Source organism: Cervus elaphus, chromosome 27, assembly GCF_910594005.1.
Source record: "Cervus elaphus chromosome 27, mCerEla1.1, whole genome shotgun sequence".
In the NCBI taxonomy this organism is placed as follows: domain Eukaryota; kingdom Metazoa; phylum Chordata; class Mammalia; order Artiodactyla; family Cervidae; genus Cervus; species Cervus elaphus.
The window spans coordinates 38,500,942-38,516,366 of record NC_057841.1 but is presented as its reverse complement, the minus strand read 5'-3'; the positions used below and the strand labels follow the sequence as shown (position 1 = coordinate 38,516,366).

General features: G+C 47.6%; 1 protein-coding gene and 1 long non-coding RNA gene across 4 annotated transcripts in view; one reads left to right on the top strand and one right to left on the bottom strand.

Annotated features, from left to right (window-relative positions):
• The window catches only part of COLEC12 (collectin subfamily member 12), a 183,031-nt gene that overhangs the window by 160,124 nt on the left and 7,482 nt on the right, over window positions 1-15,425 (top strand). The window contains exons 6-8 of the mRNA XM_043888929.1: window positions 6,744-7,232; window positions 8,083-8,219; window positions 9,421-9,530. Of these exons, the coding sequence (XP_043744864.1) occupies window positions 6,744-7,232; window positions 8,083-8,219; window positions 9,421-9,530 (736 nt within the window). The remainder of the gene's footprint in view (window positions 1-6,743; window positions 7,233-8,082; window positions 8,220-9,420; window positions 9,531-15,425) is intronic.
• LOC122684702 overlaps window positions 13,371-15,425 on the bottom strand; it is a 34,458-nt gene continuing 32,403 nt past the window's right edge. For all 3 annotated transcript variants that reach the window (XR_006338129.1, XR_006338127.1, XR_006338128.1), the window contains one exon: window positions 13,371-13,606. This is a non-coding gene — a long non-coding RNA (uncharacterized LOC122684702). The remainder of the gene's footprint in view (window positions 13,607-15,425) is intronic.

Here is a 15,425-nt window from a genome sequence, read left to right as displayed (position 1 = left end):
CTTCCGTGGCTTTCCAGATGTCTGACTATCTTGAACATGAGGTCAAGAATCAAATTATTCTTTAAAACTATTGCCAAATATCCTGTCTTAAATTTCCTTTTAATTTGTATATCCCTTTTCACCTAAGCACAGCAGAACGACTTTTTCATATGTGGGTGTTAAATAAATGTGACTCATTTCACTGCATGAGAAGAAAAATATGTCAGATGAGATTACTATTTTTCTGTATCTTCCAACCTGACCACTTGTGGTTCTAAAATAAAAGTCTCCACGAGGTTGAGTGGCAGTAAGGATTAAAGTGGTTTCTCTATTTTCCGTTAGGCATGAGCAGTTTTTTGGAAAACAAGTTGTAAAGTTATTTCAGGGGTATGACACAGGGCTTGACCCTTCTCAAAGCCTGCAGCTTGGTGGCCAAAGCAGCAACAGCACAATATTAAAGTCTCCTATCCTCTTTAAGATGTTTGTTTAAAGGATTCTGGTGTTTAAGGCTCCTGGCTCTGGAGCCTAGAAGCCTGGGGAGGACGTTTTGCTGGCAGTGCAAACACAGCTGTTCTGAGTTCTGGTCTTGGTCACATACGAGCATTTCTGGAGCCTTCATTCAACAGCTTTACCAGCAACATGGTATCCTGGCATTTCAGAGTCCCAAGTCACGGGAGCTGCCTGGTGGTTCAGTGGTTAGGACTCCACGGGACATGGATTCAATCTCTGGTCAGGGAACTAAGATTGCACAAGCCACATGGCAAAAAAAAAAATCCCAAGCTAGGCAGCCAACCACATGGCCTCGAAAGCAAATCTCCAGTTTGCTGTTCTGTACAGGACATCATGTCTGCCCCACATGTAGCATCACCATTTTCTTGACTCTGAATTCAAGTTATTGCATGGGCTCATGAATATTGTCTTGTCATTTATTTCAGAGTTTTCACTTTTAAGGCACTATCAGTGGCTTATATTTTATTTCATTTTATTTTGACTTTAACAGCTGCACCCTCCCCCCAAAAAAAGATTCAAGTAATACCTAAAATCCTAGGATCATCCAGATGCCAAAAGCAATACTGGCATCCCAGGTGCTAGAGGAAGATATACCCCTTGCATTCATGATCAGCTTTGTAGGAGGAGCCAGTCCTGACTTTTGAAATGGTTTTAGCTCTTTTTCTTAGTGATTTTTAAAAAGAAATAAATAGCAAATATCTAGGTCTTAAGGAGTGAGCAAAGTATTGTCTTAATGAGCCAAGTATATGAATGAATGAATCCCTGAGTACAGGGCACACGAGTATGTTTTCACATAGTCCAGTGTTTTGAAGGCAGAATTCCAGCCTCTGGCTCTAGCTCTGTGATATTTTCCCAAGGCTGGGGCAGCTGCGGATGAAGACGTGGGTCCTAGCAGTGTGCCTGCTAGGAGTTTATCCACAGCCATGAATGTAAAACATTATATTAAACTTTTTAATGTAACAGAGAACGTGTGTGTTTTTTTAATTGGAGGATAATTGCTTTACAAAGTTGTGGTGGTCGCCCCTCTTGAGCCTCCCTCCCACCCTCACCCCACCTCTCTAGGTTGTCACAGAGTGTCAGGCTGGGCTCCCTGTGTTATAAAGCAGCTTCCCACTAGCTATGTATTTTATACGTGGTAATTTACATATTTCAGTACTATTCTTTCAATTCATCCCACCCTCTCCTTTCCCAGTTCTGTCTGTTCTCCACGTCTGTATCTCCATTCCTGCCCTGCAAATAGGTTCATCAAGACCCTTGTGCTAGACTCCATATATAAGGGTTGGTATATGATATTTGTTTTTCTCTGACTTACTTCACTCTGTATGACAGGCCCTAGGTTCATCTACTTCAGTTCAACTGACGCAAATTCATTCCTTTTTATGGTTGAGTAACATTCCATCATATTATATATATGTACCACATCTTCTTTATGCATTCATCAATTGATAGACATTTAGGTTGCTTCCAGGTCCTGGCTATCGTAAATAGTGCTGCAGTGAACATTGGGATACATGTGTCTCTTTGAATATACAGATAATCTACTTGTGATGGATGTAGTGCTTCATATGAAAAATTCAGTTTTTATCCTAATCCAGCTAGGAAATCCATCACAAGTAGGATTTTAGACTTTACCCAAGGCAAAAACTTGCATCTCCTCCCAATATTTTATTCCCTTCCTTCTCAACATCTGGAAATTAGTATCAGTTGGTATTTTGTGTTGACTGTGAGGTCTGCATTTTTATGCCATTATTAAAATAAGCCATGATTCTTTGTGGAGGGGGTGAGGATATTCAAGTGTAACTTTAGTTCAGAGAGAAATAGCCAAACACCATATACTACCCAATCCCAGAAAGAAAGAAGATTCATGAAAAGCTGTCACCCCAGGTAAAGAAGGTCTTGGATTCATGTCAGGAGGGGAAGAGAGAATCATATGTCTTTGGAATTCTGTTGGCAACCAGAGGAGGGTGTTCTGGAAGAAATACAACTCTCTGCCACATGGGTCTGTCGGAACATTCAGAACAGGGAGACAGGCCCTGGAATGGGCACTATTTCCTGGGCATGGGTGAACTCATTTCCCATAACTTGCGAGTACAACACCAACCCCAGTCATGCATGATAGAGCAACACTGGTTATTGGCAAATCCATAAAGAGAATAAAGAATTTCTAAAGCACTTGAATTTCCCAACAGATCTTCCTCATTATTTGGATTTCTTAAGGTCAAACATAGAATATGAACAAAACAGAAGTAGTTGTGTGTGGGGGGGTTACTTTTATTTTTGCCTTTATTCCAAATAAATTAGATTTCTGTTTGTTTTGGCCTATTGTCAGTATTGTTCCACTAGAACCTTCCATCATGCTGCATGCGTTACGGAGGAACACACAGGCCACCTTCCCCACTAATAATCTCTGAGACATCGTTTCTCAACTACACAAAGGAGCTAAGTTACCTTTTTAAAGGAGATCCATCTGGCACTGAAAACTCCCCCTCTGGCTTTCCTAAATGGCTAGGCTGTTTAATGAGCCTCCTCAGGTTAAACAGGAAAAAAAAAAATCAAATTATGGATAAAAGATCACAGGATCAGTTCAGAAGTATGAGTAGAGTTGGGAGGACATCTCCCCATGGCCACTCTGTACTGGCAGCCGGGGTCAACCTGATACAGAGATTAAGTGGAGGTGAATTCTTAGAATGAGGTGAAGGTCACCAGGCAGGACACTGTTACCCTATAATCTCTCCCTTCTAGTCTCTGCTGGACCCAAAATGTTAGCACTAATGCAACGGGCTTTCTATTTTTTTTTATATATAAAAATTTATTTATGTATTTTTGGCTGTGCTGGGTCTTTGTTGCTGTGAGGGCTTTCTCTAGTTGCGGCCAGCAAGGGCTACCCTTCCTTGCTGTGTGCAGGCTTCTCATTGCAGTGGCTTCTCGTGTTGCAGAGCATAGGCTCTAGGGCATGTGGGCTCAGTAGTTGTGGTTCCCAGGCTCTAGAGCACAGGCTTAGTAGTTGTGATGCATGGGCTTAGTTGCTCCCCAGCATGTGGGATCTTCCAGGACCAGGGATCGAATCTGTATCTGCCACATTAGCAGGTGGATTATTTACCACCAGGGAAGCCTGCAATGGGCTTTTTGACCCATGAGGCACATTGATTTGACAAACACTTGCTGGATAATGACTGTGGCCTGTATTCTAGCTACTAGATGGGGAAGGGTCCTCGAAGAAGAAGCAAGGACTAAACATCACAGAAGGAGGGAAAACTTCCACCTGGTGTGACCTGGGAGGATTACATGGTGGGTGAGCAGGAATTTTCCAGATGGATATGGGCAGATGGAATTCTGAGAGAAGAAATTTGCACAAGTGCAGAGGAGGATGAATCACACGTGAGACCAGGTTATGGAACCTTAACACCAGAGGACCAAGAGGGTCTTCTGGGGCGAGTGGGATCCAGAGCTGAGTGTAAGGAAGACAAATGTGTGAAAGATGCAGAGTGAGATGCATGGAGACGGATCAGGTAGGAAGAGCAGTTGAGAGGTAACCGTAAAAATCTACCAGAAAGACAGAGGGGACAGGGGCGAGAGAGGAAGAGAGAACAGCGGCAGGAGGATGGTGATGAGACGTCTGTGATGATGCAGTGGGATAAGAGGTGACGGGAGGAGGGCATGAACAGCAGAGATGACAAGATCACTGTAGATACACCAGGTTGGAGATGCTGGCTGGACATCCCAGAGAAAATGGACCATCCATTAATGGGATGGAGATGAGGAGCCAGAGGCCTGGAGAGCTGATGGTAAGGAGGAGCCAACAGGAGCAGATGGACAAAAGTCAGTAAGATGGATTCAGGAAGAAGGTGTTTCACCCCAAAGTCTCTGACTTACGGGGCAGATAACCCTAAAAGGAACGCATTGAAGCCAGCACTAGCATTAGCGTGTGCTAGTTCGGCATAAACTCACAGCTCCGTAGAGGGTCCGGCCTGAAAGTCCAGGGGCAATGTCATGGGTAGGCTCAAGGAAGCAAAGCTGAGCCCAGGACCTAGGCTTCTGCAGAGGGAGGGCAGAGATGGAGGGCTGGCCGTGGCCGTGGATGGTGTGTGGATGCAGTGATGTCCACTAGGGTCTGGGGTGGAGGGAACAGAGATCCCCCTACTGAGGTGGGAAAGGCTGCTTCACCGTTCTATCCTGACCAGCCAGTGGGGAGGTGTGCTGGTGGAGGGGGACAGGGAAAACTGAGTGTGGGAGTCCCACCAATCCTGCCTCTCCCCCGCACTTCGGTCCTTCCAGCCTCCAAGGCTCTGTGCTTCCATCCAGAGAATGGGTGTGGAGCCCTTATACTTATCCCTGTAGAATAGCGAGACCTCAGATGCTCTAAGATTCCAGGCAGCGGAATATTTGAGCACAGTGTCCTCCACGATGTGTTCATTTCAACACGAGAAGCCCTGAATTCCTGCCCCAGCTTCTCCCCCTGATGGTAACTGGACCTATCTTACTCCCATGCGTGTGCTATGTCAGTCGCCCAGTCATGTCCAACTCTTTGTGACCCCATGGACTGTAGCCTGGCAGGCTCCTCTGTCCATGGGATTCCCCAGGCAAGAATACTGGAGTGGGTTGCCATTCCCTTCTCCAGGGGATCTTCCTGACCCAGGGATTGAACCCAGGTCTCCTGCATTGCAGGTGGATTCTTTACCACTAGTGCCACCTGGGAAGCCCCATTGCCCTGGGTAGATCTGTCTTGAGTTGCTCAGTGACTCTGAACAAACAGCTTTGTGTCTCTGGCCCTGCATGTCCTCAGATGTGCTGTGGGGATCCTATGCCATAGACGAAGGTCACGTGATACACTGTATGTGAAGGTACCTCACCCTGTCATTTTCATACAAATCCTGGTTGTGATGTATTGTGTGATGTCGATGTTACTCTTGAGAACTCAGAGAAAACAGGACAACCCCACGTTAAGTGAACCGCCTTTTGGAGCAAGGAGAGATGAGCAGGTATTTGCTTCCCTTTCCCCAAACCCCTCCCTGCCTTTTTAAGGGGGAACTGCTTTTTCCTCCTTTGGAGGAAAACGATTTTTTTCCCTCCCTTGCCAGTGAAATGCTGCACCTATTTCTTTCTCTAGTCTACCTTCCCTGTGTACTGTGCTTAGGCACTCAGTTGTGTCTGACTCTTTGCAACTCCATGGACTGTAGCCCGCCAGGCTCCTCTGTCCATGGGGATTCTCCAGGCAAGAATACTGGAGTGATTGCCATGCCCTCCTCCAGGGGATCTTCCCAACCCAGGTCTCCTGTATTGCAGGTGGATTTTTACAGTCTGAGCCACCAGGGAAGCCCAAAACCTATTTGCATTATTAGACGCATTTGATGCACTGTTTGCATCACTGGGAAAAATGAAACTGGTCCTCCTCAGCTGGCCCTGAGAGCACCCCCAACAGAGACCTCCCGTCCCGGTGAGCTGGTCCATAGTGAGGCCTGGCCCTGAGGACCTCCGTGTTCCCACAGCACCATTGGAGGGACAGGGGCACCGCAGCGGAGGAGCAGAGAGGAGAGGCCAGGCTGGTGCGATGGGGGAATTACAGGACAGAGTCCCTCAACACTCCATGGCATCTTTTTAGTCCAATTCAACCCCTTACCCCACACCTTACATGGTGCTTGTCATACAATAAGTAGTTAATAAATATTCATCAGATCGATGGAATGAGGAGGAAATAAGAGAGAGGTCATCTCAAGGAAATGCAACCCACTCCAGTATTCTTGCCTGGAGAATCCCATGGACAGAGGAGCCTGGTGGGCTACAGTCCTTGGGGTTGCTGCTGCTGCTGCTAAGTTGCTTCAGTTGTGTCCAACTCTGTGCAACCCCATAGACAGCAGCCCACCAGGCTTCACCGTCCCTGGGATTCTCCAGGCAAGAACACTGGAGTGGGTTGCCATTTCCTTCTCCAATGCATGAAAGTGAAGTCTCTCAGTCGGGTCCGACTCTTCGCGACCTCATGGACTGCAGCCTACCAGGCTCCTCCGTCCATGGGATTTTCCAAGCAAGAGTACTGGAGTGGGGTGCCATTGCCTTCTCTGGTCCTTGGGGTTGCAAAGACTCAAACATGACTGAGCACACACGCATGCACACACAGACACACACACACACACACACACACACACACACACAGCTATCCTAACCCACACAGCCTTCCTGCTGGTGAAAAAATGGTCCCAGATGACCAGAGGTGTCCTGGATTTCATGCTTATGCCTTTTGTCTTCTTTTTATGTTTCAGGTCCTCCTGGTCCCAGGGGTCCGAAAGGTGACCGAGGACAGCAGGGACCCCCAGGCCCCACCGGCAACAAGGGGCAGAAAGGAGAGAAGGGGGAGCCGGGCCCACCTGGCCCAGCCGGTGAGAGGGGCCCAATCGGGCCGGTTGGCCCCCCTGGAGAGCGCGGCAGCAAGGGCTCCAAAGGCCTGCAAGGCTCCAAAGGCTCCCGAGGGTCCCCTGGGAAGCCCGGCCCCCAGGGCCCCAGTGGGGACCCAGGTCCCCCCGGCCCACCGGGCAAGGATGGACTCCCAGGCCCCCAGGGCCCCCCTGGCTTCCAGGGACTGCAGGGCACTGTGGGGGAGCCTGGGGTGCCCGGGCCACGGGGGCTGCCAGGCCTCCCTGGGGTGCCGGGCATGCCAGGTATCAAGGGTCTCCCTGGCCCCCCGGGCCCCGCAGGGGCGGCAGTGCCCCTGGCCCTTAAGACCGAGCCGACCACAGCGCCTGAGAACAACGGTGAGTCTGAGCCCCTCACACCCAGGATGGGGGTGCTCCCCGTGTTCGCCCCACACACCCAATCTTATTAGCAGTGAAGGCATCACACAGGGTGGGCCTCAGCCCTTGTTGCTCGCCTGGCCCCTCGCCAGGCAGCATCCTTCAGGCATGTGTGTTTATCCCTAAACAGCATCAGCCCCTCTAGTGCTTGTTTATCATTAGCTAAGTCAGGTCCTCTGGGACAAACTGGTCCCAGACGTTGAATTCAGGAAAATCTGAGGCTGGCCACCCCAGAGCCGTCCCTGTCTTCATTCTCTGCCTTTCACCTGGGGATGGTCGACCTTCGGTTAACGTGCAGATGGAACTTTCTGTTCCTGAAGCCAGCTTGCATTTCTTTTTGAGAAGGTATTATGGCACCTTCTCATCCTTTGATAATGAAAGCTTTGGGTTTGCAACCAAGCCTATCTTTCTCCCCTTGGACCCACAGCCGATTCCACTTGGTTTCCTGCAGTCCCCTTTAGTTGCATTTCTTCTGTGAGCCTAGCTCTCCCAGCCTCTTGTTTACAGGTTCTATGTGATCCCAGGCTGATGGGATCACACTGTGCTGCTTGTTATTTCCGTGTCTGTTACTTCTGTCATTGTAAAGACTAATCCAGACACAAAGGCCCACTTAAGTGGTTTTAACCACCGTGTGCCCTGCAGGCCACCTACTTCCTCAGACTGGTCTTGGCCCCTAGAATGTTCGGGAACATCAGTCACAGACTCAGCACATGGGCACTGGGGAAGCCGGGCTGTGGCTATGCCTCCTAAAGGCATAGTGTTTTCAGCGTGTATGTGTTTTCATCGGCATTTTTAAACTTTGCATTCCTAGGCTGCCTGCCTCACTGGAAGAAATTTGCAAACAAATGCTACTTTTTTTCGTCTGAGAGAGACTTTTTTGCGAATGCGAAACTTTTCTGCGAAAGCATGTCTTCACATCTCGTTTTCATAAACACAGAAGAGGAGCAGGTACGTGTGTGGCATTCTTAGGGTTGGAGAAAACTGTAATTTAAGGATCGCTGACATCTGGAAAGTGCATGCTTACTAAGGATTCAAAGATACCATAAATTCATAGTCACAGAAACACCGAGGGCCACATGATTGAGATTTGGGCTTTATCCAGGGACAGAAAGCATTCATGGCATGGGGATTGGGTCCTTGTGCTCGCATCTGGAAGCTCTTGCTTTATCAAGCCTGGAGCTGTGTGGCTTTTCCCAGTGACTATTGAAAGAGCGGGAAGCCTGAAGGTCAGTACAAGTCTCCTATGGAGAGGCAGAGAGCCCTGAGCACTGGAGGGGTGGGGCCGAATGCCAGGGTCCAGACAGGTGGCCTCAACAGGGTCAGGAAGGGCATATATGGTCCTGGGGCAGAGCCCACACATGATAACCACTCATTTGGTCCCTAATGTGTTCCAGGCATTTTCTCCTATAAACCTCACCACACCCCAGGAGCCTGTGGGTAATATTATCCCCATCTTACAGACAGGAAAACTGAGGCCCCACAAAATTTGAATGATTAATACATGAGACAAGTAAATGCAGAGCTGAGACTGAAACTGAGGTCCATCCAGCGACACCACCAGTGCTTTCTGTTTAATGCCGCACTGTCTCGGGGGCCTCCTTCCTTTCTCCTGCATGTCTCCGGCAGACAGGACCCTGAAAACGGATGCTTCTGCAGTAATTGACTGGAAATGAGCATCCAGAAGACAGTGGTCAGGCTCCTGGGCCTGATCCCAGCTCAACCACTTGTCACCTTTATTAGGTTGGTGGTTGTAATGGCTCGAAGACATGTTATGTGTGACACTGGAGTGGGACCCGGCCAGGAGGAAGAGCCTGATGGTGCCGTGGCTGTTACTGTTACCCCTCAGAGGGAGGGGTTGTGGGAGGGTTGGAGCCTGGTGGGATGCATGAGTGGTCTGGATAGTTTAGGAGTATCGCTTATAATATAAGAGGAAAACATGTCAAAGCCCTCCCCTCCCTCCTGCCCACCACCAAAAAAAAAAAAAAAAAACCCAGGGCCAAACAAGTGCAATAAAAAGAGGACAGCAAAAGCAGTGCACAAGTTATGACAAGCATCCTCTTTGAAAGTGTCCCTCATTTCTAAATATTGAAAGCCCCCCAAACATCTGTTCAAGAAATAGTGACGCACCATCTATGATTTTATTTTCCAGCAATGGATCAAAAAGCAGATGGTGGCGAAAGAGAACTACTGGATTGGCCTCACGGACTTGCAGCGGGAGAATGAATGGAGGTGGCTGGATGGGACATTTCTGGAGTACGAGTGAGTCTCAGAGACGTCCGCTGGCCTGTGTTTCTTTCTGAACAACCTTCTGTCCAGCGCAGTCCTCACACTCAGCCTCTGGGTGCCAGCTGCATGTTTATTTCCATGGAGGGAAATCAATATGGGGTAAAAGTCAGGTTTTTTTCCTCTTCTCATGGAGTGAATTTTTCTTCATTTCTACTAAGAAAACAAACAAACAAACAAACACACAGACTCATAAAACCACCCAGGGTGGTATAGTAGAGAGATGGCTATGCGTGCTCTTTAAGTGCCGCCACAAAAGCCAAGGAAGCCCGGCTCCCCCAGTTCAGTCGAGCTCCCCAGATGTGTTTCCAACATGGGCAGGGCGCTCTCTTCAGGATGACACTGTTGGTGTCCCAGCCCTCACTGGGCTTCTGGCCAGAGTGTGGTCAAGTTGATGACTCCCCTACACACAGAAAGTTCAAGTGCACTTGTGGGACGACCATCTCCCGCAGGTTTGAAGAGTCCCTGTAAATCCAGTGTGACCTAGTTCTGTAAAGGCAGCAACAGAGAAAGGAAGCAGTTCATAGAACCTTCTCAAAGCTCCCAGGGACACAGAAATTTCCATGCGCCTTACCGGACCCCAGCGTCCACTCCTGCCCTCATCCCACCCCAGGGTCTGAAGAGGATGAAATTGCGCCTGTTTCCATTTCACCTCTTCATCCTCCTCTTGCTTTGCCTCCAGTGGATGTGGAAATGTGAAGCTGTGCCACACACACTGTACCAAATAGGGCAGAATTTATAAAAACCCACCTGTGAACACCTTTCCTTTGCTGGAGACAGAAGACATGTCCTACAGAGGCTCAAGCAGGCGTGTGGGCATCTTGGCTTCAGGACTGTGTCCTGAGCTGCAGTAGCCGCAGCATCCTTGGACCCCGGAGAGGAGAGATTGAGTGTGTTTCTGGTCCAGGACAATGTCACGGGCATCAGGGCTGGAGCAGTCGTGGTCACGGACAAGAAGATGGGCTCAAGGGATGGAGGGGCCGGGTAGAGTTTCTGTGTGTGTGTGTGTGTGTGTGTGTGTGTATGTGTGTGTGCACACACGCATGCATGTACCTGTGTGTGGGGGTAGACAGGCTTCTTTATGCTTTTAAATCCTCTATGTGACAAGCATGATCAGAGGATATAGATGGAAACCAGAGTAAGGCCATTTCTTTTAAAGGATTTTTTTAAGCATTTATTTATTTGGCTGCATCAGGTCTTAGCTGCATCATGGGGGCTCAGTAGCCAGTGGGCTTAGTTGTTCCATGCCTTGTGGAATCTTAGTTCCCCAACTAGGGATCGAAGCCACAGTCCCTGCATTGCAAGGTGAATTCTTAGCCACTGGCCCACTAGGGAATCAACCACCCAGGCCATTTCTTTTAGAATGGCAACCAAACGTTGAGGTGGAACATTTGAAGATTTGGGGTCAGCTCCAAAGGTGAGCCTCAGACTGCCCCCAGGACAAACGGATATCTCTTTCCTGGCTCAGCAGACCGCCAGTCTGCTCCCTGCACACCCATCCTCGGTGGGAGGAAGCCACACCACATCCTGGCCCCCGGAAACGTGGCTGACACCCAAGGAGGGCGTCCATCGCGGCAAGGATACGCTTCAGGAGACTCAAAGCAGTTGTGAGAGTTGTCATCTACAATCAGAGCAGTGGAGGGACTTCCCTGGTGGTCCAGTGGCTACCACACTGTACTCCGAATGCAGGGAACCCAGGTTCAATCCCTGGTCAGGGAACTAGATCCCACATGCTACAAGTAAAGAGTTCACATGTGCCGCAACTAAAAGATGAAAAAAAGAAACAAAAGATTCCATATACCTCAGTTAAAACCCGATTCAGTCAAATAAATAGATAAATAATATTTTTAAACAAATAAAATCGGAGCAGTGGAAGTGGGGAGGGGAGGCCTCAGTTCAAACCTGATGCAAAGAAATAGATAAATTTAAAAAATAAAATCAGAGCGGTGACAGTTGGGACAGGAGGCAGAGACTACTAAGGGAAAGATAAATGTGTCACTTTGACAGTCAAGAGTATGGATCATTTTTTAAAGGAGTCAGCAGAGAGCTAAAGAAAAAAAATATTTCTGTCTTTGTGCCAGTACCATACTGTCTTGATGACTGTGGCTTTGTAGTAGAGTCTGAAGTCAGGCAGGTTGATACCTCCAGTTCCATTCTTCTTTCTCAAGATTATTTTGGCTATTCGAGGTTTTTTGTATTTCCATACAAATTGTGAAATTCTTTGGTCTAGTTCTGTGAAAAATACCGTTGGTAGCTTGATAGGGATTGCATTGAATCTATAGACTGCTTTGGGTAGAATAGCCATTTTGACCAATGGAACAGAATAGAAAGCCCAGAGATAAATCCACGGACCTATGGACACCTTATCTTTGACAAAGGAGGCAAGGATATACAATGGAAAAAAGACAACCTCTTTAACAAGTGGTGCTGGGAAAACTGGTCAACCACTTGTAAAAGAATGAAACTAGAACACTTTCTAACACCATACACAAAAATAAACTCAAAATGGATTAAAGATCTAAATGTAAGACCAGAAACTATAAAACTCCTAGAGGAGAACATAGGCAAAACACTCTCCGACATAAATCACAGCAAGATCCTCTATGACCCACCTCCCAGAATATTGGAAATAAAAGCAAAACTAAACAAATGGGACCTAATGAAACTTAAAAGCTTTTGCACTACAAAGGAAACTATAAGTAAGGTGAAAAGACAGCCCTCAGATTGGGAGAAAATAATAGCTAATGAAGAAACAGACAAAGGATTAATCTCAAAAATATACAAGCAACTCCTGCAGCTCAATTCCAGAAAAATAAATGACCCAATCAAAAAATGGGCCAAAGAACTAAACAGACATTTCTCCAAAGAAGACATACAGATGGCTAACAAACACATGAAAAGATGCTCAACATCACTCATTATTAGAGAAATGCAAATCAAAACCACAATGAGGTACCATTACACGCCAGTCAGGATGGCTGCTATCCAAAAGTCGACAAGCAATAAATGCTGGAGAGGGTGTGGAGAAAAGGGAACCCTCTTACACTGTTGGTGGGAATGCAAACTAGTACAGCCGCTATGGAAAACAGTGTGGAGATTTCTTAAAAAACTGGAAATAGAACTGCCATATGACCCAGCAATCCCACTTCTGGGCATACACACCGGGGAAACCAGATCTGAAAGAGACACGTGCACCCCAATGTTCATCGCAGCACTGTTTATAATAGCCAGGACATGGAAGCAACCTAGATGCCCATCAGCAGATGAATGGATAAGGAAGCTGTGGTACATATACACCATGGAATATTACTCAGCCATTAAAAAGAATTCATTTGAACCAGTCCTAATGAGATGGATGAAGCTGGAGCCCATTATACAGAGTGAAGTAAGCCAGAAAGATAAAGAACATTACAGCATACTAACACATATATATGGAATTTAGAAAGGTGATAACGATAACCCTATATGCAAAACAGAAAAAGAGACACAGAAATACAGAACAGCCTTTTGAACTTTGTGGGAGAATGTGAGGGTGGGATATTTCAAAAGAACAGCATGTATACTATCTATGGTGAAACAGATCACCAGCCCAGGTGGGATGCATGAGACAAGTGCTCTGGCCTGGTGCACTGGGACGACCCAGAGGAATCAGGTGGAGAGGGAGGTGGGAGGGGGGATCGGGATTGGGAATACATGTAAATCCATGGCTGATTCATATCAATGTATGACAAAACCCACTGAAATGTTGTGAAGTAATTAGCCTCCAACTAATAAAAAATTTAAAAAAAAAAAAAAAGAAAAAAGAAAAAAATAACTTCAGTCTTCTCCACTTTTTTCACAGTCATAAATGCAAAAAAAAAAAAAGGTCTGGGTTAGACTCACTAAGAAATTCAATCTGAAGCCCTCCTCTAAGCACAAATTGGGTTGGCCCACGTGGAATGGATTGAGCAGGAACAGTAGCACCCCTGCCAGCTCTCCCAGGGTGGAATTTTCTCCTGTCTCCCAGGCTCCAGCAGGAAGTACTGATTGGGGTGACAGCCCAGCTCTGGTACCTGGGACAGGAAAGAATCACATCACCAGACACCTTCGGGGCGCTCTGTTCCCAGCCACAACTGCACAGCACCGCAGCCAGAGCCCAGACTCTGCTTCTTGTTTCCCACCCAGAGGAACGCATAGACGTAAAAATCCCTGGGATCAGATTTTAAAAGCAAGAATAAATTAGGCAGGCATATTATGAGGCCTCAATAGCCGAAGGCTAATTGAACTTGCCATATAATAATAAACACGCCACAAACGAGAAAAAGAGCCAGTGCAGCAAGGGAAGGGAGTATCTGCCCTGGAGTTCACCAGGTCTGGGTTCCAGGCCTTCAGCCAGCACTCAGCAGCTACGCGACCCTGTGTAAGTTACCCAACCACGTGAACCTCCATGCCCTCAGGTGACGTGCAGGTGACGGAAGCACCGACATCGGTATTGTAAACATTCTATGAGATGATACATATCAAGCAACAATGACAGTGAGCCCATGGGAAGTGCTGAAGAAATGCTATCTGCTAGTGTTCATATTATTACTCCTATTACTTGTCTAAGGCAGAACGCCAAAGAATTGATGCCTTGGAACTGTGGTGCTGCAGAAGACTCCTGAAAGTCCCTTGGACAGCAAGGTGATCAAACCAGTCAATCCTAAAGGAAAGAAGCCCTGAATTCTCGTTGGAAGGACTGATGCTGAAGCTGAAGCTCCAATAGTTTGGTCATCTGATGCCAACAGTTGACTCACTGGAAAAGTCTCTGATACTGGGAAAGACTGAGGGCAGAAGGAGAAGAGGGCATCAGAGGATGAGATGGCTGGGTGGCATCACCAATGCAACGGACCTGAATTTGGGCAAACTTCGGGAGATGATGAAGGACAGGGAGGCCTGGCGTGCTGCAGTGCATGGGGTCACAAAGAGTCAGACACAACTGGGACTGAACAATAACACCTCCTGTTGTCATCGCCATCATCATTTTCTTGTCGTTCAGTTGCTAAGTTGTGTCCCGACTCTTTTGTGACCCTATAGACTGTAGCCCGCCAGGCTTCTCTGTCCATGGGATTTCCCAGGTATCTCCCAACACAAGGTACCCAACACAGGTACCTCTCCACGTACTCAGACTCACCTGCACCCTCCTCCTCTTTGCTTCTGCGGCCTCCATGCACGGTCCATCACTTCCCTTTCCCCTGCCATACACACTGGTTTCTGGACCTGGCCCCTCCCCATGCCTCACCCAGGTTACAGAAGAAATCAGTCTCCCTACTTTGCTCTTACCCTTTCTCCCCCTCTGAAATTGTTTCAGGCTGTTGGGGGTACTATTAAGGAGGAAAGAAAAAATGGATGAAAGGCTCTCTCCTCTGTCTCTTGCCCCTACTTGAATTTTTATACTGAGAGCTGGTTGAGGAAGATGGTGCTGGAGTAATCAGACAAAAAGCAACAGTGACATGGATTGGATGCTGAAAGCTTAAGGTACACGTGGACTTGAACAAAGGTTTATTTCCAGCAAAACATACAACCTGATTCACTGACTATGAATACTGGGGCAAGAGAAGCAATCGGTGATGTCTCAGGATGGTGCCTAGGAACAGGTTTCCAAGTGCTTTGGGTCCACCTACCAATGCACTTCCAAGAGAAAGACTGGAGAGCTGACCCATGTTGCCAAGATTTTATTTGTCAACTAAGGACATGGGTTTTAAAAATCACCTACTGGGACTTCCCCAGCGGTTCAGTGGCCAAGACTTCCAGTACAGGGGGCATGGATTTAATCCCTGGTTGGGGAGCTAAGCTCCCACATGCCACAGTGCAGCCAAAAAGACAAAAATCGCCTATCAACAAATCTCAGCA